The 22,567-nt window shown below is 38.7% G+C and overlaps 1 protein-coding gene across 1 annotated transcript; it reads left to right on the forward strand.

Moving 5' to 3' along the window:
* The first annotated feature begins 441 nt into the window (after positions 1-441).
* On the forward strand, positions 442-20,393 carry IFNGR1 (interferon gamma receptor 1). The gene is made up of 7 exons (XM_061206931.1): positions 442-687; positions 10,088-10,202; positions 10,891-11,054; positions 12,236-12,408; positions 14,343-14,532; positions 17,310-17,437; positions 19,287-20,393. Exons 1-7 carry the CDS (start codon positions 504-506, stop codon positions 19,839-19,841), a joined length of 1,509 nt encoding a protein of 502 aa, XP_061062914.1. The 5' UTR covers positions 442-503; the 3' UTR covers positions 19,842-20,393.
* The last annotated feature ends 2,174 nt before the right edge of the window (positions 20,394-22,567 follow it).

Consider the following 22,567-nt stretch of genomic DNA (forward strand, 5'->3'; position numbering starts at 1 on the left):
CTATGGCAAAGTTCTGCAAGTCCAGAACACTGCAAAAAGAGGATGATGCATCACGGAACGATGTGCAAACCTGAAAGAACATGACCTTTGGACCCAAGTTACTCACAAACCTGCGAGCCAAGGTCGCGAGCACAGACTGTCGTGCCCCTAACGCCGAGCTTCCAAAGAGGCCGCCTTCCCATTGTAGTCCCCCTCCCCTCCCAGGGCCCGCTTCCCAGGGCACCTCCGCCACCCCGCGCGTCCTAACTACCACGCGCAGGCCTGCCTCCGCGCCCCGCCTCCGCGCCCCGGCCCCGCGCCCCGGCCCCGCGCCCCGGCCCCGCGCCCCGCGCCCCGCCTCCGCGCCCCGGCCCCGCCTCCGCGCCCCGGCCCCGCCTCCGCGCCCCGGCCCCGCCTCCCCCGCTCTGGCCCCGCCTCCCGTCCAGGCTGGCGTCCCAGTCCTGGTCGCGGCTTCGCTGTCCGCGCCCCACTTTCCCGTCCACGCTCCGCCTCCCGCTGGCGGGATGGTCTGCGGTGGAGGAAATGACGCAAGGCCTAGGCCCGAGGGCCGCGCCGGGGGCCGCACGCAGTTCTGGGCAGCACCCGAGTCGGTCCGGAGCAGTATGGATCTCTTCCTTTTCCTCGTCCTTATCGTGCAGGCCGGAAGCTGGGCTGAGATGGGCGCCGCGGATCAGAAGCTGTCCACGGGTATTGTCGCTCGCGGCAGCGCCGCGACCGGGTGGGGATGGGAGGGGAGGGAGGAAACCCCACCGGCCAGGAACCCTCCCCCCCGCGGAGGAGCCGCGTCCGCATTTGTCCTCGACGCTCGCATTTGTCGTTGACGCCCGGTGGCTTCGGGTCCTAAGGGGGCGGCCGCCGGGAAGGCGACGCAGGGTTTCCGCGGTTTGCAGCCTTCACTTCCCTTTCTCTGGCCCCTTCCGTGGTTACCAAAACAACAAAACACGTTCTCTTAATTAATTTTTAAATAAGTGAGTGTCCTGGTCAGCAGTTGTACACTGTGGCCACAGCTCATGACTTAAATATTCGTAAGGTAGGCCCCGAATCCTTAGAAGTTCTTTCGCCAGCTGAGAATTATGAAAAGGCAGTAACTGCTTCTTACGTGTAAATCTGGAAGTGGTCCAGTGCGTGCACTCACGAGCCCATTTGTCAGGCAGTAGGTCTCTCCGCATAGCCTAGTTCCTCGTTTATCTCCGCCTGCTTTTTGAGATTTTCCAGGAAACATGATGAGAACATGTTTTTTCTAAAGCTAGGTATAATGATAATTAAGAGCTCCAGTGAAATCAGTAGTTTTTCTGCAAAAGGGATAAACCTAGATTATCAGAAAACCGGACAGTCTTGAGTGTCTCCTCTGTGCAGGCAGTTAGCAGCTGCCTGGAAGGGGTCAGGGAGACCCAGCCTCCTTTACCCTTGGCAAACTCTGGGTCTGCACCTCTGTGTTATGTCTTCCTCAGTGACACTTGTTAGATGTGCTCCATTCATATCCAGCTCTCCTTTGGCTTGCCGTTTAGAAGTCAAGCAAACAAATAGTTAAGTCATTCCTTGAAAAAGAAATTGTGCCAGGTGTTGGGAATACAAAAATGGGAGTTATTTAGTTTCTGCCTTCAAGGATCATGATTTTATAGCTAACAGTTATCAGGCACTGTTGTAAGTTCTTATCACACCATTTCCCAAAAGTCCTATAAAGTAGGTGCTGTTGTATCTCCAAATATGGCTGAGACACTGAGGCACAGAGAGGCCTAACCAAGTTGCTGCTATTCACTGGGGAGCTTGGCAGTTGGGTTCCGGAGTCCAGGTTCTTAACTCTGCACTCTGCCATTACCTAGGGCAAGTTAGTCATCCGCAAGGGCAGTTGCAGTCCTTTGTGATAAGAGCTTGAACTTACACATAGGTTACTGGAAAGCAAGATATGGGCGTCTGGCTCTGAGCAGGGGGATCAGGAAAGGCATCACAAAGAAGATGACCCCAGAGTTGGAACTGGAGGTGCAGAGAGACTTGTGTGTGCAGAGGAAGGGCTGTGAAACGGCAGGTTGAACTAGTGGAATAATTTAAGCATTTTATTGTACAGTACGTGTGTGAGGATATAAGGGGAGAAAGGATATGTGGAGAGGTAGGAACCAATTAATGAAGTGCCTTGTCATGTGTAACAGCAAAGGACAGAAACACAGCTTTGGCTCACTTAGACAAAAAGAGGAATTTATTGGCTCAGAGAATCCAAGTGAGAGTTAAACAGAAAGGTACAGATGCCAGCTGGGCCTCAGGAAGATTAACCAGGAACTCAAAAGTGCCCAGACCCTCCATTTCTTACTACTGACTCTGAGTGTTGGCAGTCTTCTCGACTTGGCAGGAATCATGGAAGTTGACAGCTTTTGGGTTTTGACATCTTGCAGCTTCCTCCACCGTAACCAGATCCTGGAAGGAGGCTCTGATTTGCCTAGCTTGCGGCAGACGCCAGCTTGCATGGGAAGGATGTTGTTACAGGTGGTGGCAGTAGGAGACTTCCCAGAAGAAGAGCAATAATGTTCCTGAAAGAAGTACAGGTGCTGAGCCAGCAAAATAATAGGCTCACTCTCCCTTGCTCAAGTCAGTGGGCAGCCATGGGGTTATTTTAAGGAGACACATGATTTCATGCAGGATCAGATAGGCCACTTAGAAAGACCATTCATCTTACCGACTAATTTGGCAGTAGACTCAAAGGAGGGAGGTCACTTAGGAGACTGCTGCTTAAGTCTGGGAGGAGACCATGGGAAGAGGCAGTTTAAATGGAGAAGAAGAAATTAGAAGACAGAGTCAGCATAACTTGGTGATTCACTGGATGTGGGAAGAGAGGAAGAGGGTGACTGAAGTTCCTGGCTAGGGCAGAGCATTAAACCAAGTGCACGGCCCTTCCTTCTGGGTACAGAGCCCGCCTGAGCATGGGGCCCCTCGTGACTACACAATTCTTATGTCCTTGAAGCCGGCCCTGGGAGTAGGATTGCCTGCCTTCCCCCCACAGGAAGATCTTCTGTGACTTCTGTACGCCAGCATTTTATAAACACAGGTGTCAGCTACCTTCTTCCAGTTTGTTCTTCCACCCTGGGTATTATCTGAAGAGCATATGCTTTAGCACAGGGGCGGGGCTCTTAACTCACCTTCTCCACTTGGTTATCAACTCTTCATTCTCTAACTTCAGGTAATGCTCTGGGTGTGTTGAAATTTTTCATTATTTTCTTTGGAATCTATATGTTTTCCAGAGATTCAAAATACTTAAATCAGTGCATTTCAATTATATTTATATTGAAGAGGGTATTAATAATAGTTTTTTCATTTTATTCTGATTCATGATTTGTATGGATTTTTGAAAGATCCACCTTTTGGTTCTATATAAAAGAAACCCTAAAGAATTGAAGAGAAAAATAACCCCTTTAAAGAGCCGTCTTACACAGTTTGGCAGCAATAGCGCAATTGTTGTATGAGCTAAATGGATAATTTATGGTTCCATTTTAATTGGACAAAGAATCAGAATGAAAGATGAACCAGAATTAAGTGAGTTCCTGACAAGAAGGAATGAGTTTACTTGTAATTTTCTTATTAAGGGAGTGTATTTTAGATTATCCCAATACTATTCAATAGATATCCATTTCAATCATGTCCATTCTAAATAAATAATTTAATACATTGTTCAGATTTTGCAGTGCCATCATGTGATTGTGATGGTATGATAAATCAGGCAAAATTACTTGAAGCAAATGCTTGTGATGTCATCAGAAAACAATTATCTGCAGTTCCTATTATATATGGAGCTTATTTTCCCCATTTTTTTCTCTTTTCGGTAAATATTACCTCCCTCCTAGGATGGTTTTGGTGCTTAACTGAGATAATGCGTAACAAAGTTGAGCTCGTAGCTTGTCGTGTAGTAAATGTTTAATATATGTTGGTGACAGTCATTCAATTATGTGCATCATTATTTTCACAAATATATTTTTAAATATTAAATTGTTTTAGTTATGAATGAGAAATTGTGTCAGCTTTTAAAAAAAACAACCTCATCCAGATCAATATGAGAAATTTAAAGTAAGCTCAGCAGCTAACTCCTTCCACCTATTTCCTGTTCTTCATAGACTGAAAAGTCCTCTTTAGTTTTTTCAGTTCCTAAACTATTTCTCAACTTAGAGTGAATTAGTCCAAAAGGGAATTAGTCTTGAGAAATGACTTCTCTCAGGGACTACGCGGGTCTGGTTCAATTAGAATTTACTGGCCTGCCAAGCAAACCCAGCTAATGAAGCTGAATAAACAGGAACAATAATAGAACCCTGCATTTCAGATCAGAAAAGTGGCTGGGAAGAAGTTTTTTGGATAAGCCCTAACTTGGTGATTTGAGTGAAAGATCTGGGGGGATTTTAGTTAATTACGGGTTCAGTGTAAGCCACTATTTGATATGCCCATCTCTTTAAAAAAAAAGAAAGGAGGAAAAGTATTTCATTCACATCAGTTGCATTACTTCTGGACCCCACAAATTAAGAAAGAGAGAGTGAGTGGTAAAACGTGAAGACAGACAGGAGGAAGAGAAGACTGCAGGGATACTAGGGGTGTTGACCCGGCTAAGGAGCTATCATATGGAAGGTGAAATAGTCCTGAAATATTTTAGATGTCCTCACTTGAACCCTTAGTTCTGGTACTTTTTTCTGAAGGTACAAGGAAATAACAGAAGGAAGTAGAAAAAGGACCGTTTTTCCATTAGTTTCACAAAGTGATGGATATGATTCATTTCAAAGCCCCAAAATATTGATATGTTTCAGTTTTAAAACTTCTATGAATGCTTGAAACACCATGTGCAAGAATTCTTACATGTCTTTATTCATCTTAAATCTAGAGGACGCTGCTACTTGCTAAGAGAAAAAGTTATTTTATCAACACTATAAAACCATTCAGTAGATAGATCATAATCATAAATATATCTGAAAAAAATGCCAAAGTCCGGATTTGATGTTTTTCACTTTTTCTGCCTGGATTTCTCATGCCATTTCTCATTTTGCAGTGTAAGAAGAGACCTTTGTGAAAACGTCCATGACCCCTCATCTTTAACACGAGGAAGTTGTTAGCTCTTTTCTCTGAGAGTTGCTTATTCAGTAAAGGGTCTGGATGCTTTAATTTAGAGCGTTTATTTTTGAGTTGTAGTGTCAGATGACCTAGAGTCCTCCAAAACGATTTAATTACTGGCCCGTGTATCCTTACTTCTTTATGCTTCTCAGTTTGTCCTTCCCATAGAGAGGTTGGTGAGCAGATAGTCACATGGTGTCTACAGAGTACAGAGCTCTGTTTGGCCTTATATGTACGCATCTTTTATTTAGTCTTCGAATGCTATTGTGTAAAAATCGGTGAACTACTGTGGCTGTGCCTCTTCCAGTAGAGGCACAGATACTTTTGGTGGTTATGGGATGGAGCACAGGAGGCAGCCCATGCTTCTGTCACCATCCATGCAGAGGAAACCTGGAGATGTCGGTAGCTGTTTGCTTCCCCTTCTGCTGCCTTCCCCGGTGATTATTACAGAGCTGTTCTGGCTGCTGCTTTGGGGGCTTCCGTGACATCTCCATTGCCGCATCCAGCGGCACTGCTTCACCACTTGCTGATCTTCATATGTCTTTTCTGTTCTCTACCTTGGTCTTTTTTCATATTTATCACCAGGAAGCAGTTAGTTGTAACCAGAACTCTCCTTTTTGTCTGCGTTGTGCTTAGAACATTATGAAGAGTGATTCTTCTCTCCTTTGTTTGCTTTTGTTTAATTCTCAGCTGCTAGTTCCTAGAGGAGTTCTGGGAAGCAGATCTTCAAAGAGCTAAAGTGTACTCTGGGTAGGATGCAGATATAATGCTCCAAATAGCTCTGAACCCATTTCCAAAAACAACATGTGTTACAGAAAACTGTCGGCATTTTTAAGAGATAGGGAAATCTGCAAGATTATTCTACTTCATGAAATACTCTAGTAGGATCTCTCCTTTAACTCCACACTCTCTTGCTATTTCTACATACATTTTTATTGGCATAGGGTAAATTTTTTATGAATAGAAGTTTGCTGTAAGCCTCAATTATTTATCTGAATATGTAGCCATGTAAACTTTAGGTTATAAAATTCTGGAACTTAAGAAAACGAGTTACTCATGTCAATTTATCATGAGATTTTAGCAAAGATGACAAAGGCAGATGTCTAATAACCGCATGGTTTCTCTTCTGGTAGCGTTAAAACCACAGGTTACATCCTTTGGTGTCAATATTCAAAAGTTTCTCCTATAATCTAGTAGTAATTTCTGTTTGCTGGTTCCTTTGAAACCTCTTCTCCTACCACCTGTCTTGATTGCTTTGGAAGCTGTGGTTTAAGTCCTTATCCTAGTCTAACCATGTCAAGCTTTCACTTAAATTATGGGAAATATCACCTGACTCACACGAAAAACTCATCTAATGTAGCACAAGTCTATTGCTGTTTGTATTTTATAATGTATGATTCAGTAACCTCTTAAATTTAAATGCACTTTATTTGATATTCTAGAATACAGATTGATTTCTGTATGCCTTTTCCTCAAATGCAGAAATTAATCTCAGATTGAGTACATACAGTTAAAATGTCATTCCTATTGGGAATAATTTTTTTAAAGGGGGCTTAAAAGGAAGTGAAGAACTTCACTGGAAATGAGAAAGAGGATCCTTGTTACACAGTGGCAGGAAGCTTAGCAACACCATCACCTTCAGTAGCAGGGAAGGTAGGAAATGTGCCTGGTGAGCCCAGTGGCCTAGTGAAGGAGGTTTCCAAGCAGATTGAAGGTGCCATGTGGTTTCTTCTTGTTTCTTGTAAAATATAAGATTAGAGAGAGTGATCAAGGGAAGGACTGTTAAACAAAAAGAAACCAGGACCTGATGGTTTGTAAATTCTCAGCCACGAGAGAAGCAAAAGATGCTAAAATTAAGAAATGGCTTCTGAGGGAAGTTCTGATTCATTATGAGTTTGCTTAACATCAGGTACCTCTCTTTCTTATCTAGTTGCAAAATTATATTTGTATGTGTGATTATTATTTGATATCAATGTTGAATTGAACCTGGAGGGGGGTGCCTTAATTTCCTCCTCAACCATAGAATGTAAGCTGTTTGAGATGGTTGTTTCTGAAGTTGAGGTGGGAACACACCATAGGAAAAGGAACCCTGTTAAGGAGGCCTTAGTCTACCCTGCTGTATATGGCCATGGGAACTCCACCAAAACCAGGGCTAAATCTGGCAAGACCAGTGCTTCCTGACTCACCTGCAAGGAAATTGCTTAGAGAACCAAAGATGATAAGTACCAGCAGCCATCAACAATATTCCGGAAAGAAAGAGTAAGTAGAAAAATGGTAGATGCCTGATCACTGGCTGCAGATCAAAGGGCATGTTGTACCTACTGAGTACTTGAATCTGAGACATCCTTCCAGCTTCATAATCTCAACCTTTAGGCACAAATTGTTTTGCTGCTTTGGTGAGTCATATGGAAGTTAGACATTTCAACAGTAACCAGAGCTATTCGCTGAGCGGGAAACATAAAATGTACTGGTTTATCAAAAAAATTCTGTTTTATTTAATTTATCTATTTATTTATTTTTTTTATTGAAGTATAATTTACAATATTATATTAGCTTCAAGTGTATAGCATAGTGATTCAGTATTTTTATAGATGATACTCCATTTAAAGTTATTGTAGAATATTGGCTATATTCCTTGTGTTGTACAGTATGCTCTTGTAGCTTATTTATTTTAGATGTAGTTTATGCCTCTTAATCCCCTACTCCTATCTTGCCCCTCCCCCCCCACTGATGATCACTGGTTTGTTCTCTATATCTGTGAGCCTGTTTCTGTTTTGTTACAGTCTGCCATTTGTTCTTAGATTGCACATATAAGTGATAACGTATAGTATTTGTCTTTCTCTGACTCATTTCACTAATACCGTCTAGGTCCATCCATGTTGTTGCAAATGGCAAATTTTCATTCGTTCTTTTTATGACTGAGTAGTATTCCATTGTGTATATATACACCATATCTTCTTTATCCATTTATCCATTGATGGGCACATGAGTTACTTCCATATCCTGGCTATCGTAAATAATGATGCTAAGAACATTGGGGTGCATGTATCTTTTCAAGTTAGTGTTTTCGTTTTCTTCAGATATATACCGAGGAGTGGAATTGTTGGGTCATTTGGTAGCTCTATTTTTAGTTTTTTGAGGAACCTTCTTACTGTTCTTCACAGTGGCTGCACCCATTTACATTCCCACCAACAGTGCAAGAGGCTTGCCTTTTCTCCACACCCTCTCCAGCATTTATTGTTTGTAGATTTTTTGATGATGGCCATTCTGACTGGTCTGAGATGATTTCTTATTGCATTCTGTTTTTAAATTAGTTTTTCCTCCTAAATAAAAAAGATTCCTAAAATTATAGTAAAGCAGGGTTTCTCAGTGTTTGGCACTGATGGCATTTTGGACTGCCAAAATGTGGAAAGCTATCCTGTGCATTATCGGATATCAGCAGCATCCCTAGTCTCTATCCTTTAGAGGCCAGTAGCACCCCACCACTAACACCCAGTTAGGAGAACCAAAAATGTCTCCAGCAGTGCCAGATGTCCATGGGGGACAAAATCACCCCTTGTGGAAAACCACTGATGTAAAGGAAAAAATAATCAGAAAAAAGGGGAAAAATGGCAGTAGAATCTAATTGTCCTTTAGTCCGTATAACTCTTGATCCATGTTCTGCTTTGAAACGATAATACAGGTGCTAAATAGTTGTAAATTAAGACAAAGTACCAGTTCGGGTTCAAATATTGGAATTTTTATTTTGGGAAAAAATATAGTAGGTGTTTTCTTCAACAGTAAGCAAATATCCTATGTGTGTGAAATTAACACCTCACTTGACAGGTGAGGAATTCTGAAGTAACTCTTTAGTAGTATAGCAAGGAAAGAACCCAGATTTCTTAATAGCCAACCCAGGGAATATTTTTCTTATTAGAGCAGTCTACTAGGTGTAAACATAAGTGATCATCATTATCATCTGGGATACTTTAAAAAAGTATAAACTTTTGGCTGTCTTTGAATTTTTTAGGATGATAAGTTATGTTTGGAAGCCACTGCACCTGACCACATTGCTATTCATTTATTTATTTTAGTTGTATAAGCACATGTTTAGTGGAGTTTTCCAGATAGATAGGATTGAATAAGCTTAAATTTCGGGTCATATTGCTAACTCTGTCTATACCTTCATGTTCATTCATGAAGAAGGGAAGGAAAGGAGGGAAAGAAAGAGGGAGAGAGAGAGGAAGGGAGGAGTGTTTTAAGGGGTGGTGAACAGTAACCTTTTACACTGAGCAGGGAAAAAAAATAGCTGCTTTTAGTAACTAGATTATGGTCATGGTAGTGTTTGATTATAAGATGTTAAAATGACTTCTGCCTATTCTCTTGTGTGACACTTTCATGTCTTATCAACAAACATTTTCTAAATTGGTTTAAAAGAGCAAAAGCAGGAAGAAATATAGGGTATGTTTTGAAAAAAGCCCTGCACGCCTCAGAGAGCAAAATGTTGATGAAACTGGAATGCTTGATGGCTCCGTCAGGCAATCGTTAGGCATCTATTCCTGTGCTAGAGAAAAGGTAGTAAAAGTGTGTAACAGTACTGGCTGGAGGGTTGAGAGCCCAGGTAGTATTTCAGAGTGAAATTGACCATCCCTCTTGTAGCCAGTTCTTCTCTAGACATTGAATACAGTCAGTGGTATCAAATATAGAAAATTCTAGTGATTAAATGAATTGAGGGTTATTATTGCAACAGGCAGTGCAGTTATTTATAAAAACTCCTCAAACATTCTAGGAATTTATTGCTCATACTATATTTGTGTTCCCCTTGCATTACAGTGTTGTTTCAGTAATTTAAAATGAATTCAAACACTTCTATACATTTTTTAATAAAATTAATTTTTAGAAATACCTTAATTTAAATAAATTTATTATCTATTCTGGTGAATTCTTCAAGTACATATTTGGCTAATTTGGCTTCTTATATTGAAGTTTTCTAATGTTAATGTTAGTTTCTTACATCCATCCATCTTAACAGTGCCGACACCAACCAATCTTAGAATTGAGGCCTATAACTTGAATACTGTTCTATTTTGGGATTACCCAATTATGCCACGGAGCCCTGTGTTTACCGTACAGGTGATGACCTATAGGTGAGTGTCACTCTTTTATCTTTTTCATTCTGTTTTTGCCCAGGTCCTTGCACGTTTCATGACTGTTTCCTTCCATCATTGTTCCTTCCCATGTGGCAGTACTTCCTGAACTGCTTATAGACTTCCAGAAGTAATAAGGATGCAAATTAGTTCTTTTCAGAATACTGCCTGCCATTTAGTTCTTCTTCCTGTCAGAATTGAAGTAGAGGAGTATCACTAACTTCTGACATTTTAAGGCATGACAAATAAAGGTTACAGCTCTGTATTAAAAACAGGGAAGTCCTCTTACTTCCTATAGTGTATGTACTGTCGAATAGAAAGAAAAATTTCAAAAGTTTTTTTGACAAGTGTTAGGAGTGATTGTAATATGTTGGATTCTGTAATTAAGTAATGACTCAATGAAATCGATTTGTTTAAAGAACAGATTTTTAAAAATTACATGTGGAGTGTGGTTTGTACAGGTCTTATTTTGAATTGAGCCTCTTCATTGTAAATGAATTTACTATAGACCTTCTAACCAAAGAGTAAAGGTTTCCTACTTTGTCTAGCTTCTCCATCCTGTTCTTATTCAACTCTTTCTACCAGCTCCATGCTATGAATGAAAAGCAAAGCACAGACACAGATGGTTCAAGTTTATGTATTAACAATAAAAGTTACCTTTGTGTTTCTTTGTTCTTCTTCATTTTAGGGACGGGAAGTGGATTGATGCCTGCAATACCTCCCATCATTCTTGTAATATCTTTTCCATAATTGATGATCCGTCAAGCCCTCTCTGGGCTAGAGTTAAAGCTAGGCTTGGACAAGAGGAGTCAGTCTATGCACAGTCAAGAGAATTTATTTTATGCAAAGAAGGTGAGTGGAATGTATACATGTCTAAATTTTAATCTTATGCATGTCTTCTGTATATATTTGCTTTTATAAGCAGTTGCTAAAAATTATCAGAATGCCCCAGAAACATTTGGAGGAATTTAGGGAGTTCCTGTCTTCTCTTCTCCCAAGCCCCACAAAATAGGGCTAAGAGGCTCCCCTCACTTTGCCCCTTCTAAGCTGTGACACTTCCACCCCGTGCAAGTGTGGGTCTGGACTCTGCACCCCTTCCCCTCTCTGTCCTCTGTCACTCCTCCCTTAGTCGCGTTCACTGAGGACTGTGAGAGCTGCTCTCCGTCTTCCCCTCTACCTTACGTCCCCAAGGCCTGTGGGAATTTTAATACCAATTTAATACATTAAAAATTTTAGAGTTCCATAATCGCCTTCATCCTAGTTCAGCTTCAGCCCCCACCTTGGTTCTGCTCCTTCTTTTTGGATCGTGCCTACTTTGTCTCTTCTACAGGCCCCTCCTCTACTTGCCCTTGAAGCAGAGTCCATGCTTTTGTCACCTGATAATTATACCCTCTATATGTCAGATTTTCCCCACACAGATTTATCAAGGGCATACTATGTGCCAGAAAGTATGCTAGTTCCTGAGGATACATTGGTGAGTAAAAACAGACCTGCCTGGCGCACAGTAGGTGTGCAATGAATACGTGAAGAATAGATGAATGGTTCACCTACAAGGTTCCAGACATCAAAGACATAAAGTAAATATTTGTGGAATCAGTGAATATCTAGTTCTGATTTTCATAATAAAAATTGAATGTATTTAGCAAACTTTCATAGAGCCTTCATTCCAGATATCCATAGGCATTGGAAATACAAAGAGTTTCAGTGAGGATTCAAAGATAACTAAAATGCCTTTTCTGAAACGTTTTTTAGAGAACATTTTCTGTTTTCTGTTTAATGTTTTTTAATCTACAGAAGCAAAGATAAAGGAAAAATAACTTCATAGAGCTTCTATTATGTCAAGGCTTTTTACCAAGATTCACTAAGGACAGTTAAAATATCTTCTAGATATCTGTGGAATGATTTAAATGTGGTCCTGCTTTAGAACAACAAGAACAAAAAGAGTAGGTTGATTGATTGAGTTTTGGTAGTGATACGTAATACACTGAAGTTCCAAGGCTGGTACAAATTCTACTTCTTTTTTGTCCCCTCAGGGAAAATTGGACCACCTAAACTGGGTATCAGAAAGAAGGAAGACCAAATCATTGTTGATATATTTCACCCTTTAATTACTGTAAATGAAAACGAACCAGAAGCCATATATGATGATGAAAATACTTGTTATACATTCACATACAATGTGTTTGTGAGAATAAATGGAAGTGAGGTATGTTTCTATTTCATCTTTTTCAAAATGGAAATTTTTCTGTTGCTAGCATAAGTTGTTTCTATATGTGGTGTAATGAAAGTGGAATGTTCATGAATATTCAGGCAAGACTCATGGATCATAAGTTTTACTAAGAAAAAAGAAATATATGAATGCTGCTGAAGGGAATCAGTACTGGCGTTAATCTTTAATACTGGCCATGTGAAAACATTTTAAGTTTTTCTTTGCCTCTTTTAACAGCATGGTCCTAATCTAGGATATTAACCTGTGTTTTTCCATTTCTCCACTGGTAAGATGAGGATAATTTTAATCTTTTCTTCCTCATTGGTAGTTATATAGTGATGTGAAATAATATGAAGCTCTAATTGGAATCTTTGTTTTTGAAAGAAAACACTAACGGTACTACTGTGGGATATGATTACATTCTAGCACTGGTGTGCAGACGACACTTCGACTAGATTTTTTCTGTTCCATCCATTCTCCACAGCACTGCCATTCCTTTATTTAACAATATTTGTTAAGCACATGCCCGGTGCCTTCTAGGCACCAGGAGATAGCAGTGAACAGTACAGACAAAAAAACTCCAGTGATAAGTACTGTGGAGAACAACAAAGCAGAGAAGAGGGCTGGGCAGTAGTGATTTTCAGCAGGGTGGCCAGGCCTCACTGGGAAGTGTTAACTGGAGCCAGGGCTGGAGGAGGTTAGGAGGTGAACTCTGTGGATGTATGTGGGAAGAGGGTATCAGGCAGAGCCTGGCAATAGCACCCAGGCATGTGAAGGGAGCAGCAAGTTTGGCTAGAGCTTGGGGGCAGATGAGGTCAGAGAGTTCACTGGGCGCCACTTCTCTAAGGGCTTTGGAGGGATTTAACTCTTATTCTCAGTGAGACATTGTGCCTCTGGAAAGATTTAAGCAGAAAAATGACATCTGATTTAGGTTTTAAAACATCACTTTGGTTGCTAGCTGAGTTGTCTTTCTAAAGTGCAAATCTGACCATATTACTTCACTGCTTAAAACTCTTTAACAAATCCCCATCAGCTACAAAATAATATCTAAATCCTCTTCCATGGCATGGCCTGCAAGGCCTTCATGATTTGGCCTCTTGCATCATTTCCAGCTACCTGTCTCCCCATTCCTTCCACCTTCATTTTCATTTGTGCTTTGGTGAACTGCTTATTGTTCTTAGTTTCCTGCAGGTACACTGCTCTTTCACAGAATGCCCTTCTCCACCTTTTCTACTTTGGAAAATTTCTACTCATTCTTCAGTATTCAGCTGGCATATCATCTCTCCTTCGAAATCTTTTCTGACAAGGTGGACTGTTTCCTCTTCTCTGGTCTGGTTATTCCTTGTTCCATAGAGTGGTCCTCTTGGAGTACTTGTTACTCTCTCACATTTCTTTCTTATCTCTCTTCCACACTCTATCGTAAGTTATTTGAGGTCAGGCACCGCTGCCCTACCTTTGTGTTCTCAGGCCCTAGCACCGTGATCCATGCACTGTGGCTGGTTGAATGAATGATCAACTCCCAGAGATTGCTTCAATCCCTTCTGTGTATCACTGCCAAGAGATACAGCCTTTGCATAATACCTATGTTGTTCTTACCATGAGATGCTTTTCTCTCTCACCAGCTAAGTTTCTAGCACTAGAGGAACAGGACTAATGAACATTTGTTGGTTTGACAACTAAGAGTGAACATTACTGCTATTTGAGTTTTAAATTCATAATCTCTATTTTAATTTTTAAATTTATTATCTCTATAAAGAACATTTTAATGGATATATAGCACCATGCCATGTTGAAGTAACAAATTGACTTATTGTTTGATATCAACACTATTTTCAGACATGTTCAACATTCATCATATTGAATGATTGATTTTTTTTCTTTCCAAATTAAAAGGAGTCATGCATTTTCATTGTTTTTTTTCCTCTTTCCAGACCACAGATAAAATGTACATAAAGAAAGAAGATGATTGTAACGAGACTCAGTGCTTCTTAAGTATTCCTGTGTCCTCGCTGAATTCTGAGTACTGTGTTTCCGCGGAAGGAGTCTCAGAAACGTGGGCTGTTACAACTGAGAAGGCGGAAGAACTTTGTATTACCATTTCTGATAATAACAGCACAGGTGGTAAGTTCTTGCCATTTTTTCCTAAATGTAGGGAGTGATCACTAAAATAGGGTAATGTAAAAAGAGGCAATTTGTAATTTCAATAAATCTCTGCTCTTTTAAAAAATACTCAGTAGTTCCATTCTTCAGAGAAGTTCAAAATTAAAAATAAGGCCATTTTTCAGGCATTAAGAGATACAAAGCAACCAATTTAGAAAGCCATGTGATGACCTTTTCACCCAGGAAAGAAAAAATGTAACAAAAACATAAAACCATGTGCATAAATGTCTGCATTTCAGGATTATGCATAATGATATAAGTCAATTTATTACTCCAATATAACAAGATGTTATATATGCATTAAAATGTTCTTTATGGGGACAGTAAGTTTAAAAACTAAAAGCAGCAATGTTCATTGACTAAAATTGTGTCATATGTGAACTGGACAAGCACTGGAAATTAACATCCAAAAATAAATGTAGGGCTTCCCTGGTGGCGCAGTGGTTGAGAATCTGCCTGCCAATGCAGGGGACACGGGTTCGAGCCCTGGTCTGGGAAGATCCCACATGCCGCGGGGCAACTAGGCCCGTGAGCCACAACTACTGAGCCTGTGCGTCTGGAGCCTGTGCTCCGCAACAAGAGAGGCCACGATAGTGAGAGGCCCGCGCACCGCGATGAAGAGTGGCCCCCACTTGCCGCAACTAGAGAAAGCCCTCGCACAGAAACGAAGACCCAACACAGCCATAAATAAATAAATAAAATTAAAAAAAAATAAAATAAAATAAAATAAATGTAGATAGGTTTAAATGTGGATTGTAGGTCAATTGTATAACACATTTTAAAATCATTATTTTTATTTTATTATTTCTTGTGTGTGTGAGGGGGATACATATGATAGAACTTCAGAACTGGCATTCTCATTTGGCAGGTACCGTAACAAAAATTTGGACTTTTTTTCCATGGTATGAAATTTAAATGTCATTATAGATAATTTATAAAATATAAAAAGCCAGAAGGAAACAAAATGATCTATAGTTCTAAATTACAGACACTCAGTTGCTCACAGTTTGGTGGTTTTTTCCCATCCTGTTTTTTCTTTTGCTATGTAGCCTTGATCATATTATGTAGTGTATGTAACTTTGTATACTGCTCTAAGCATATGCTATAAATATTTTTCCATGTTATCTTACATACTTTATTAATATTATTTTTAATATCTCTAGAACATTTTATTATGAAGATATTTATTTAATGTTCCTCAATTTTTGGACTTTTGATTACTTGTAGATTTTTCTCTATGATAAATCATGCTTTGGTGATTGTCTTTGGGTGTATATATAATTTTTTTGATTGCTCAGATGTTTTTAGAACATATTTTCTAGGTTAAAAAAGTGTACAAAAAATAACACAGTACAAATTTCTTTTTGAAGAATGGAAATCTAGGCTGAAGAATCAGACCAAACACCGAAAATTAATACTAAAAACTTTTAGGCCATTATATGAGGGTTTCAAATAGGTGACTTAAAATAATGCAGTGCCTTTAATACCAGTTTGTGTTATACTGTTTGGAGTAAGAAAATCCTAATTCATGCATAAAATTTGAAATAATGCAAATGCCCCAGATTTATTAAAAAAAAAAAAAAAATCCTAAGTTACACACTGGGCCGATATTGTGTCCACATGATGGCACCATCATGGCTCACAAGCAGCGTTCCCTACCTGCCTGCTCAGTGCTTCTAAGCAACGTGTCAGTGTTGCTTATGGGGTTATTCTATCTTTTCCTATTGTAATAATTTTTTTCACCTCCTGTAACAGGTGTGATAGAGGCATTTATTTGGGTAACTTCTAGAGTCATTATTAGAATAGTAATTAAAGGTAATAAAATGCTATGAAGGAGGGCAAACACCACCACAATATGTAGAGTACTGTTAATTTGTTTTGTTTGTTTGTTTGTTTTTGGATTTGCTTGGTGTTTTTTTTTGGCCGTACCACACGGCATATGGGATCTTAGTTCCCCGACCAGGGATCGAACCCGCGCCTCACCCCTCTGCAGTGGAAGCACGGAGTCTTAACCACTGGACCACCAGGGAAGTCCCAAGTACTGTTAATTTGGAAGAGAGGACTATGGAAAAAAAAATATTGAAGATTGTGCTGTGAAAATAAAAAGCAGCATTAGAGAAAAATATACAACCGTGATTATAGATGTTTGTGCTCTGAAACGGATCTTCCCAATTTTATATTATTTGTTGTATCTGGTTTTCATTCAGGGGGACTTTATTCCTGTTCAACTTTCCTGTGTGCGTGTGTGTGTGTACACATCTGTGTATTTTTATAAGTTTTTGTAATCTTTAAATAAATAACAATTTAAGAATTCAGAAGGGTGGGACTAAATTATTTTAAGAGTTAGAGACATTGCCAGAATTTATTTCTAAAGAGATAATTTAAAATTTTTTTCTTTTGCCTCTTCAACTGAGAGAAAAGCGTAACTCTAGAAACACTCTGTATTTGGGGCTGTAAGGAAATTGTTATGAAAAAGTTATTTTAGCCACATCATATCATGACAGTGTAGTCGCAGAAAGTTTAGAATCTCAAAGCTGGGAAGAATCATGTTGATACCTAGGACAGGTACGTAATTTTTTACTCATCTCTCCTGACTTCTGTGTCAGTGTTCTTTAAAACTCTGACCATTTAATTACCTGATATGTAAATCTGTTAAAGAATAGCACTAAGACTTTCTATTTGATGGATATAGCAGTGTTCCATTGTAATTCTAATTTGTGATTTTTCCCTTTTCTTAGATCCTGTTTGGATTCCAATTGTTGCTGCTTTACTACTCTTTCTAGTACTTGCCGTGGTAGTTGTATGTTGTCTCGTTAAGAAGATGAATCCATTTAAGAGAGAAAACATCATGTTACCCAAATCCTTGGTAATATATTTAAATATTTTTTCTTTAATTATATACAGTTGGCCCTTGAACAACACAGATTTGAACTGTGTGGGTCCACTTATACTTGAATTTTTTTCAATGAATATTCTGGAAATTTTTTTTGAGATTTGTGAGAATTTGAAAAAACTCTCAGACAAACCACATAGCCGAGAAATACTGAAAAAATTTAAAAGTTAGGTATGTTATGAATGTATAAAATAGATGTAGATATGAATATAATATGCAGAATATGTGTGAATTGACCATTTATGTAATCGGTAAGGCTTCTGGCCAACAGCAGGCTATTAGTAGTTAAGTTTTTGGAGAGTCAAAAGTCATATGTGGATTTTTTTGACTCCAGAGGCGCTCAGTGCCCTTAACCCTTGTATTGCTCAAGGGCCAAATGTACACTAAAATGTTAATTTGAAATTTTTGATAATTCTTAAAATTTGTTTTTTATAATGATGTTCAGCAGCATGTCACCTATCATAAATAACTCAATCTTCCACACATCCAAAACCACATATTTTTTACTATGCACTATGCTTTTTTATGCATGGGTCAGAGGCATAGTGAGACAGTGCTAAGGAGCTTAAAGTCTAGTGGGAAAAAAAGGTAAGTATTCAGTGGTTGTCCGGTGTGATAGGTTCAAAGATAGACGTTTATATACATGCCAGTGAGGACTTCTTTTCTTCTACCTTTGCAGGGTAGGGTTAGTCATGGCTTTTCCAGAGGCAGTGATGCCTGAACAGTCTTGAGGGACAGATAGGAGTTTACCCAGGTACTAAGGGACAGTGTGTGCTAAGGCCCAGTGTCAGGAAAGCGTGGCTTTTGAAAATCTGCAAATACAGAAACTCTTCATGGTGGTTAGAGGGTAGAAGGAAAGATGACCCAACAGTAAGTCTAAACGAGAAGTGTGACATTTTAATGCCTAACATTTCAAAGTCTTTGTCTGATGAAAAGAACATTTAAAAGTATCAGAATGATAACTATTTAAATCAAATATGACAGGCAAAATATCTGTGATATGCAAAGGGCATATTTAAATTTGTTATGGAAACATTATCTTTAAGTAGAGGGGTTAAGAACTATCAACAGTTAGTAGACAATTCACCTATGAATTATAATATTCTTACTACTAGTAGTTAAGCACAAACCAACCTTGCAGTATGCTATTTTACACCCACTAGAGAAGGAAAAATAAACCTGAATATCCTTTAGTACCTTGTAATAAAACTGGTATATGCTGGCAAAAAGTAATTATAGCCCTGAGGGGAAGGTAAGCATACAGTGGGTGTACAGAGTAGTGGCATCCTAAACATGCCACACTCTTAGATTTAGTAATTCCTCTCTTAAGAATTAATTCTTAAGATAATTTCATAAATAAAAAGATGTATAGAAGTATTCACTTCAGCATGTTCTATAAATGGTGAAAATTGGAACACCTTAATACTTAGTATTAGAGAAATTATTTAACCATCAGTGTAAAATTACTGAGCCCATGAAGATTAGAATTATGAAGACAAACGGTGAAATACTACGTAAAATAAGTAGCTGCACTCCCATTACAAATGTAACATGCACACATGTCGAAGGTGGTACACGAAAAGCAACATATGTTGGTGAGATAGTGACTTTCTAAAAATTCTAAAATATTGTTTTTAATCTTAATATATTTCCATTAAAAAGAAAAAAAAGGCAACTATCAGATTCTATTACACTGGTATCCCAAATATGCCATTCAGTTGTATATTTAGTTAACCATTACCGTTAGACCATTTTTCTTTTGAGGATGAGCACTTAAGTTTAATAATTTATTATTTTTAATCACTGATTTCTCTTCCCCTAGCTGTCTGTGGTTAAAAGTGCCTCTTCAGAGACAAAATCTGAATCAAAATATATATCGCCCATCACCTACCAACCAATTGCCATAGAAAATGAGCAGCTCTCTCCAGGGACAATTTCAAGCGTGCATACTGAGGACAATCCAGGAAAAGCAGAACATGGAGAAGATCTTTCTAGTGAAACAGAAGTGGTGATCACTGAAGAAAATATTTCTGACTTGGCCCCTGGTAGCTCTCTGACCCCAGTAAAGGGAGAAAATTCTATCCACGCAAGCAGTAACCAGTCCGAAACCTGCAGCATCACTTTAAATGCGTATCACTCCAGAAATGGTTCTGATAGTGGCCTTGTGGTATCGGACAACTGCTCTGACTCAGAATTTCCCCCAAGTAATAAAAGTGAAGTAAAGACAGAAGGACAAGGGTCCATAACGCTGAGAAACACTACCACCTCCTTTGGTTATGACAAACCCCATGTGTTAGTGGATCTGCTTGTAGATGAAGGTGGTAAAGAGTCCTTGATTGGTTATAGACCTACAGCAGATTCCAAAGAGTTTTCGTAAGATCAACCAAGGTCACCAACTTGGAAGGATCTGCTTTTCCTGAACAGTTTTTCTGCTTTGATTTCATGAAAAGATCATGATTTCAGAAATTGTGTCTTCTTGATATTAATCAAATGGAATGTCATGGTTTGGATAAAAGTGTAAAGAGCCTGTTTGACACCGTCACTTTTGGTCGGAAAACTGCAGAGTCTTTAAAAAAAAACAAAAACCACTGTCACGTGAACCTTTCCATCTAGATTTGTGAACAGTAACAGTGAGTGGTCTCTAATAACCCTGCTTCCTATAATGGTAGGTGTTACCCCCAGGGTCCTTTGTAACCACTTCAAGAGATAAAATGGATTTTTTCCTTTCTGTGCCTCAGCATGGTATTTGTTTTTGGAAGTTTATGTATATAGTCTTTTCTAATACTTTCAGAAAAAACATGAATGCTTTTCAAAATTGTACTTAAAATTGAAATCAATAGTGTTAGTAGAGTGTGTAAATAAAAACATGTATATATTTTTTATGGAACATTGCATTTAAGGGTTTTTATAATAAAGTAACTTCAAAGTTCATTTTTGTATTCATTTATTCAGAGTTAACTAGAATATTTTTTATTCATTTGCTTGTTTCCATCCATTAATGTTATAGAATCGTGTTCTAATTATTCATCTCTAATCTTTAAAATAGTCCTAAAAATAGCCTAGTCTTTAAAAATGGTCCTTTTATATCTGTATCTTAATATTTAGCAATCAGTGTGCAGAACACACAAGCTGTGTGTCCCAAGCTGTTTGGGGGGAAAAGCAGAGATTTAGCTGTAGAGGGTGTAGAGTGAGACGTCTCTAGCATAAAGATGGTGGTCAGAACCACCGGAGTGGGTGAGGAAGAGCTAAGTAGCATGTGGCGTGGAGAGAGAATCCCCAACCAGAGGCAAACCAAGAGTTTATATACCACATAAAAGTTCTTGGGAATTACTAAGAGGATAGGAATTTTAAGACTCAAATGAATTAACTGACTAAAATGTTAAATACAAATTACATGAGTAAATTAACAAGCCATGGAAACAATATTTCTCCTCATTTAAAAGTGCAAATTGAAACGAGTAGCTGGTTTATTAGTGGGAAAAAAGTACTAGTATACTCATTTGGGGGACAGTGTCTTATGAATTGCTTTTTAAACTGATACAGGAGTACACATAACATCCCATAAAAATCCATATCCTTTACAGAATCTAATCTCTATTGTAGGAAAATTATAAAAAGTAAATTTTTAAGGCAAATGAAAAATGTAGACATTAGAATGGGACAAAGCAAAAATATGAAAATAATGGATATAGCCAAGGATAAGGTGATAGTTACCACTCTTCATAAGGAAGGTAATAGGTATTACCACCAAATGTAAACAGAGTACCTGTTCTTTTTACCGTAGCTAATTCTGATAACAATCTTTTTCATTGCTCCCAGTCTTTATAGAAAAAATACTTTAATGCCTTCATTTGCATTTCTTTCATAATTAGTAAAGTTGGGCATATTTTATATATTAGGTGTTTATACTTCTGTGACGACTAAAGTTGTCCTTTGTCCATTTCTTTCTGGGCTGTGTACATCTTTTTTTATTGACTGTATCCTTTGTCTGCCATGAGTTACACATTTATTTCATAAGTTCTTGCCTTTCACCCAAGTCTTAACTACGTAGATGTTTAAAACGTTTATAAAGTCAAATTCATTTTTCCTTTCATTCTTAAGAAAACTCCCTTTCCCAAGAAGATAAAAATTTTCACCCATGTTTTCTTCTATTTGGGAGTCATTGTTTGTTTCATTTCTACTTTTAATTCTTTTATCCGTCTAGTTTCTTTTTTTTTCATATAAGGCATGAGATAGGGATTCAGCTTTATTATCTTGGTTTCTAGGGCTGCCATAATAATTACCACAAACTTGGGTGGCTTAAAACAACAGAAGTTTATTCCCTCACATTTTGGAGACCGGGCCAAGTTCTGTCTGACAGCTCCCTGGAAAGGTCCTTTCTTGCCTCTTACCAGCTTCTGGGGGTTGCTGGCAACACTTGGCATTCCTTGACTTGTAGATGCATTGTTCTAATCTCTGCCTCTCTTATCACATTCTTCCCTATGTGTCTCTGTGTCCAAGTCTCTCTTTATAAAAACACTAGCCATTGGATTAGGGCCCACTCTAATCCAGTAAAACCTCATTTTAATTTGATTAGATCTGCAAATAGGTTATTTCTACACAAGATCACAATCATAATTACGAAGGGTTACGACTTAACATATCTTTTTAGGACACACAATTCAACTCATCATCTATTTTCCCCTTATAAATTACTCAGTTGTCCCAACACTACTTATTAAAACATCCAACTTTTCTGTGCTGATTTCAAGTGTCAGATTTGTCATATGCTGATTCTCAGTATTCCTGGGACTGTTCATTGTTTTGTCTTGTATCCATACCACACTGTTTTAATTCTTACAGCTTTCTACTGGGGTTGTTTTACCTTGTGAGCCCCTCCTTAAAACTTTTGGTCAGTGTTCACTGCTTGTGTTTCTCACAAATGATTGTTCTTTCAGGTGAGCGGTAGAAATTTTTCCCACGTTTTCCCCAAAATTTGGAGGTCCTTTTGGGATTTTTATTAACCTGCATTGACTTTGTACAATATTTAGGAATAACTAGCACTTTCCAAATTTGATGTTCTGCAAGAATGGAGTATTGAATAGAGTATTTCTCTATTCAAGT

This window comes from Eubalaena glacialis, chromosome 12, assembly GCF_028564815.1.
Source record: "Eubalaena glacialis isolate mEubGla1 chromosome 12, mEubGla1.1.hap2.+ XY, whole genome shotgun sequence".
Lineage (NCBI taxonomy): Eukaryota > Metazoa > Chordata > Mammalia > Artiodactyla > Balaenidae > Eubalaena > Eubalaena glacialis.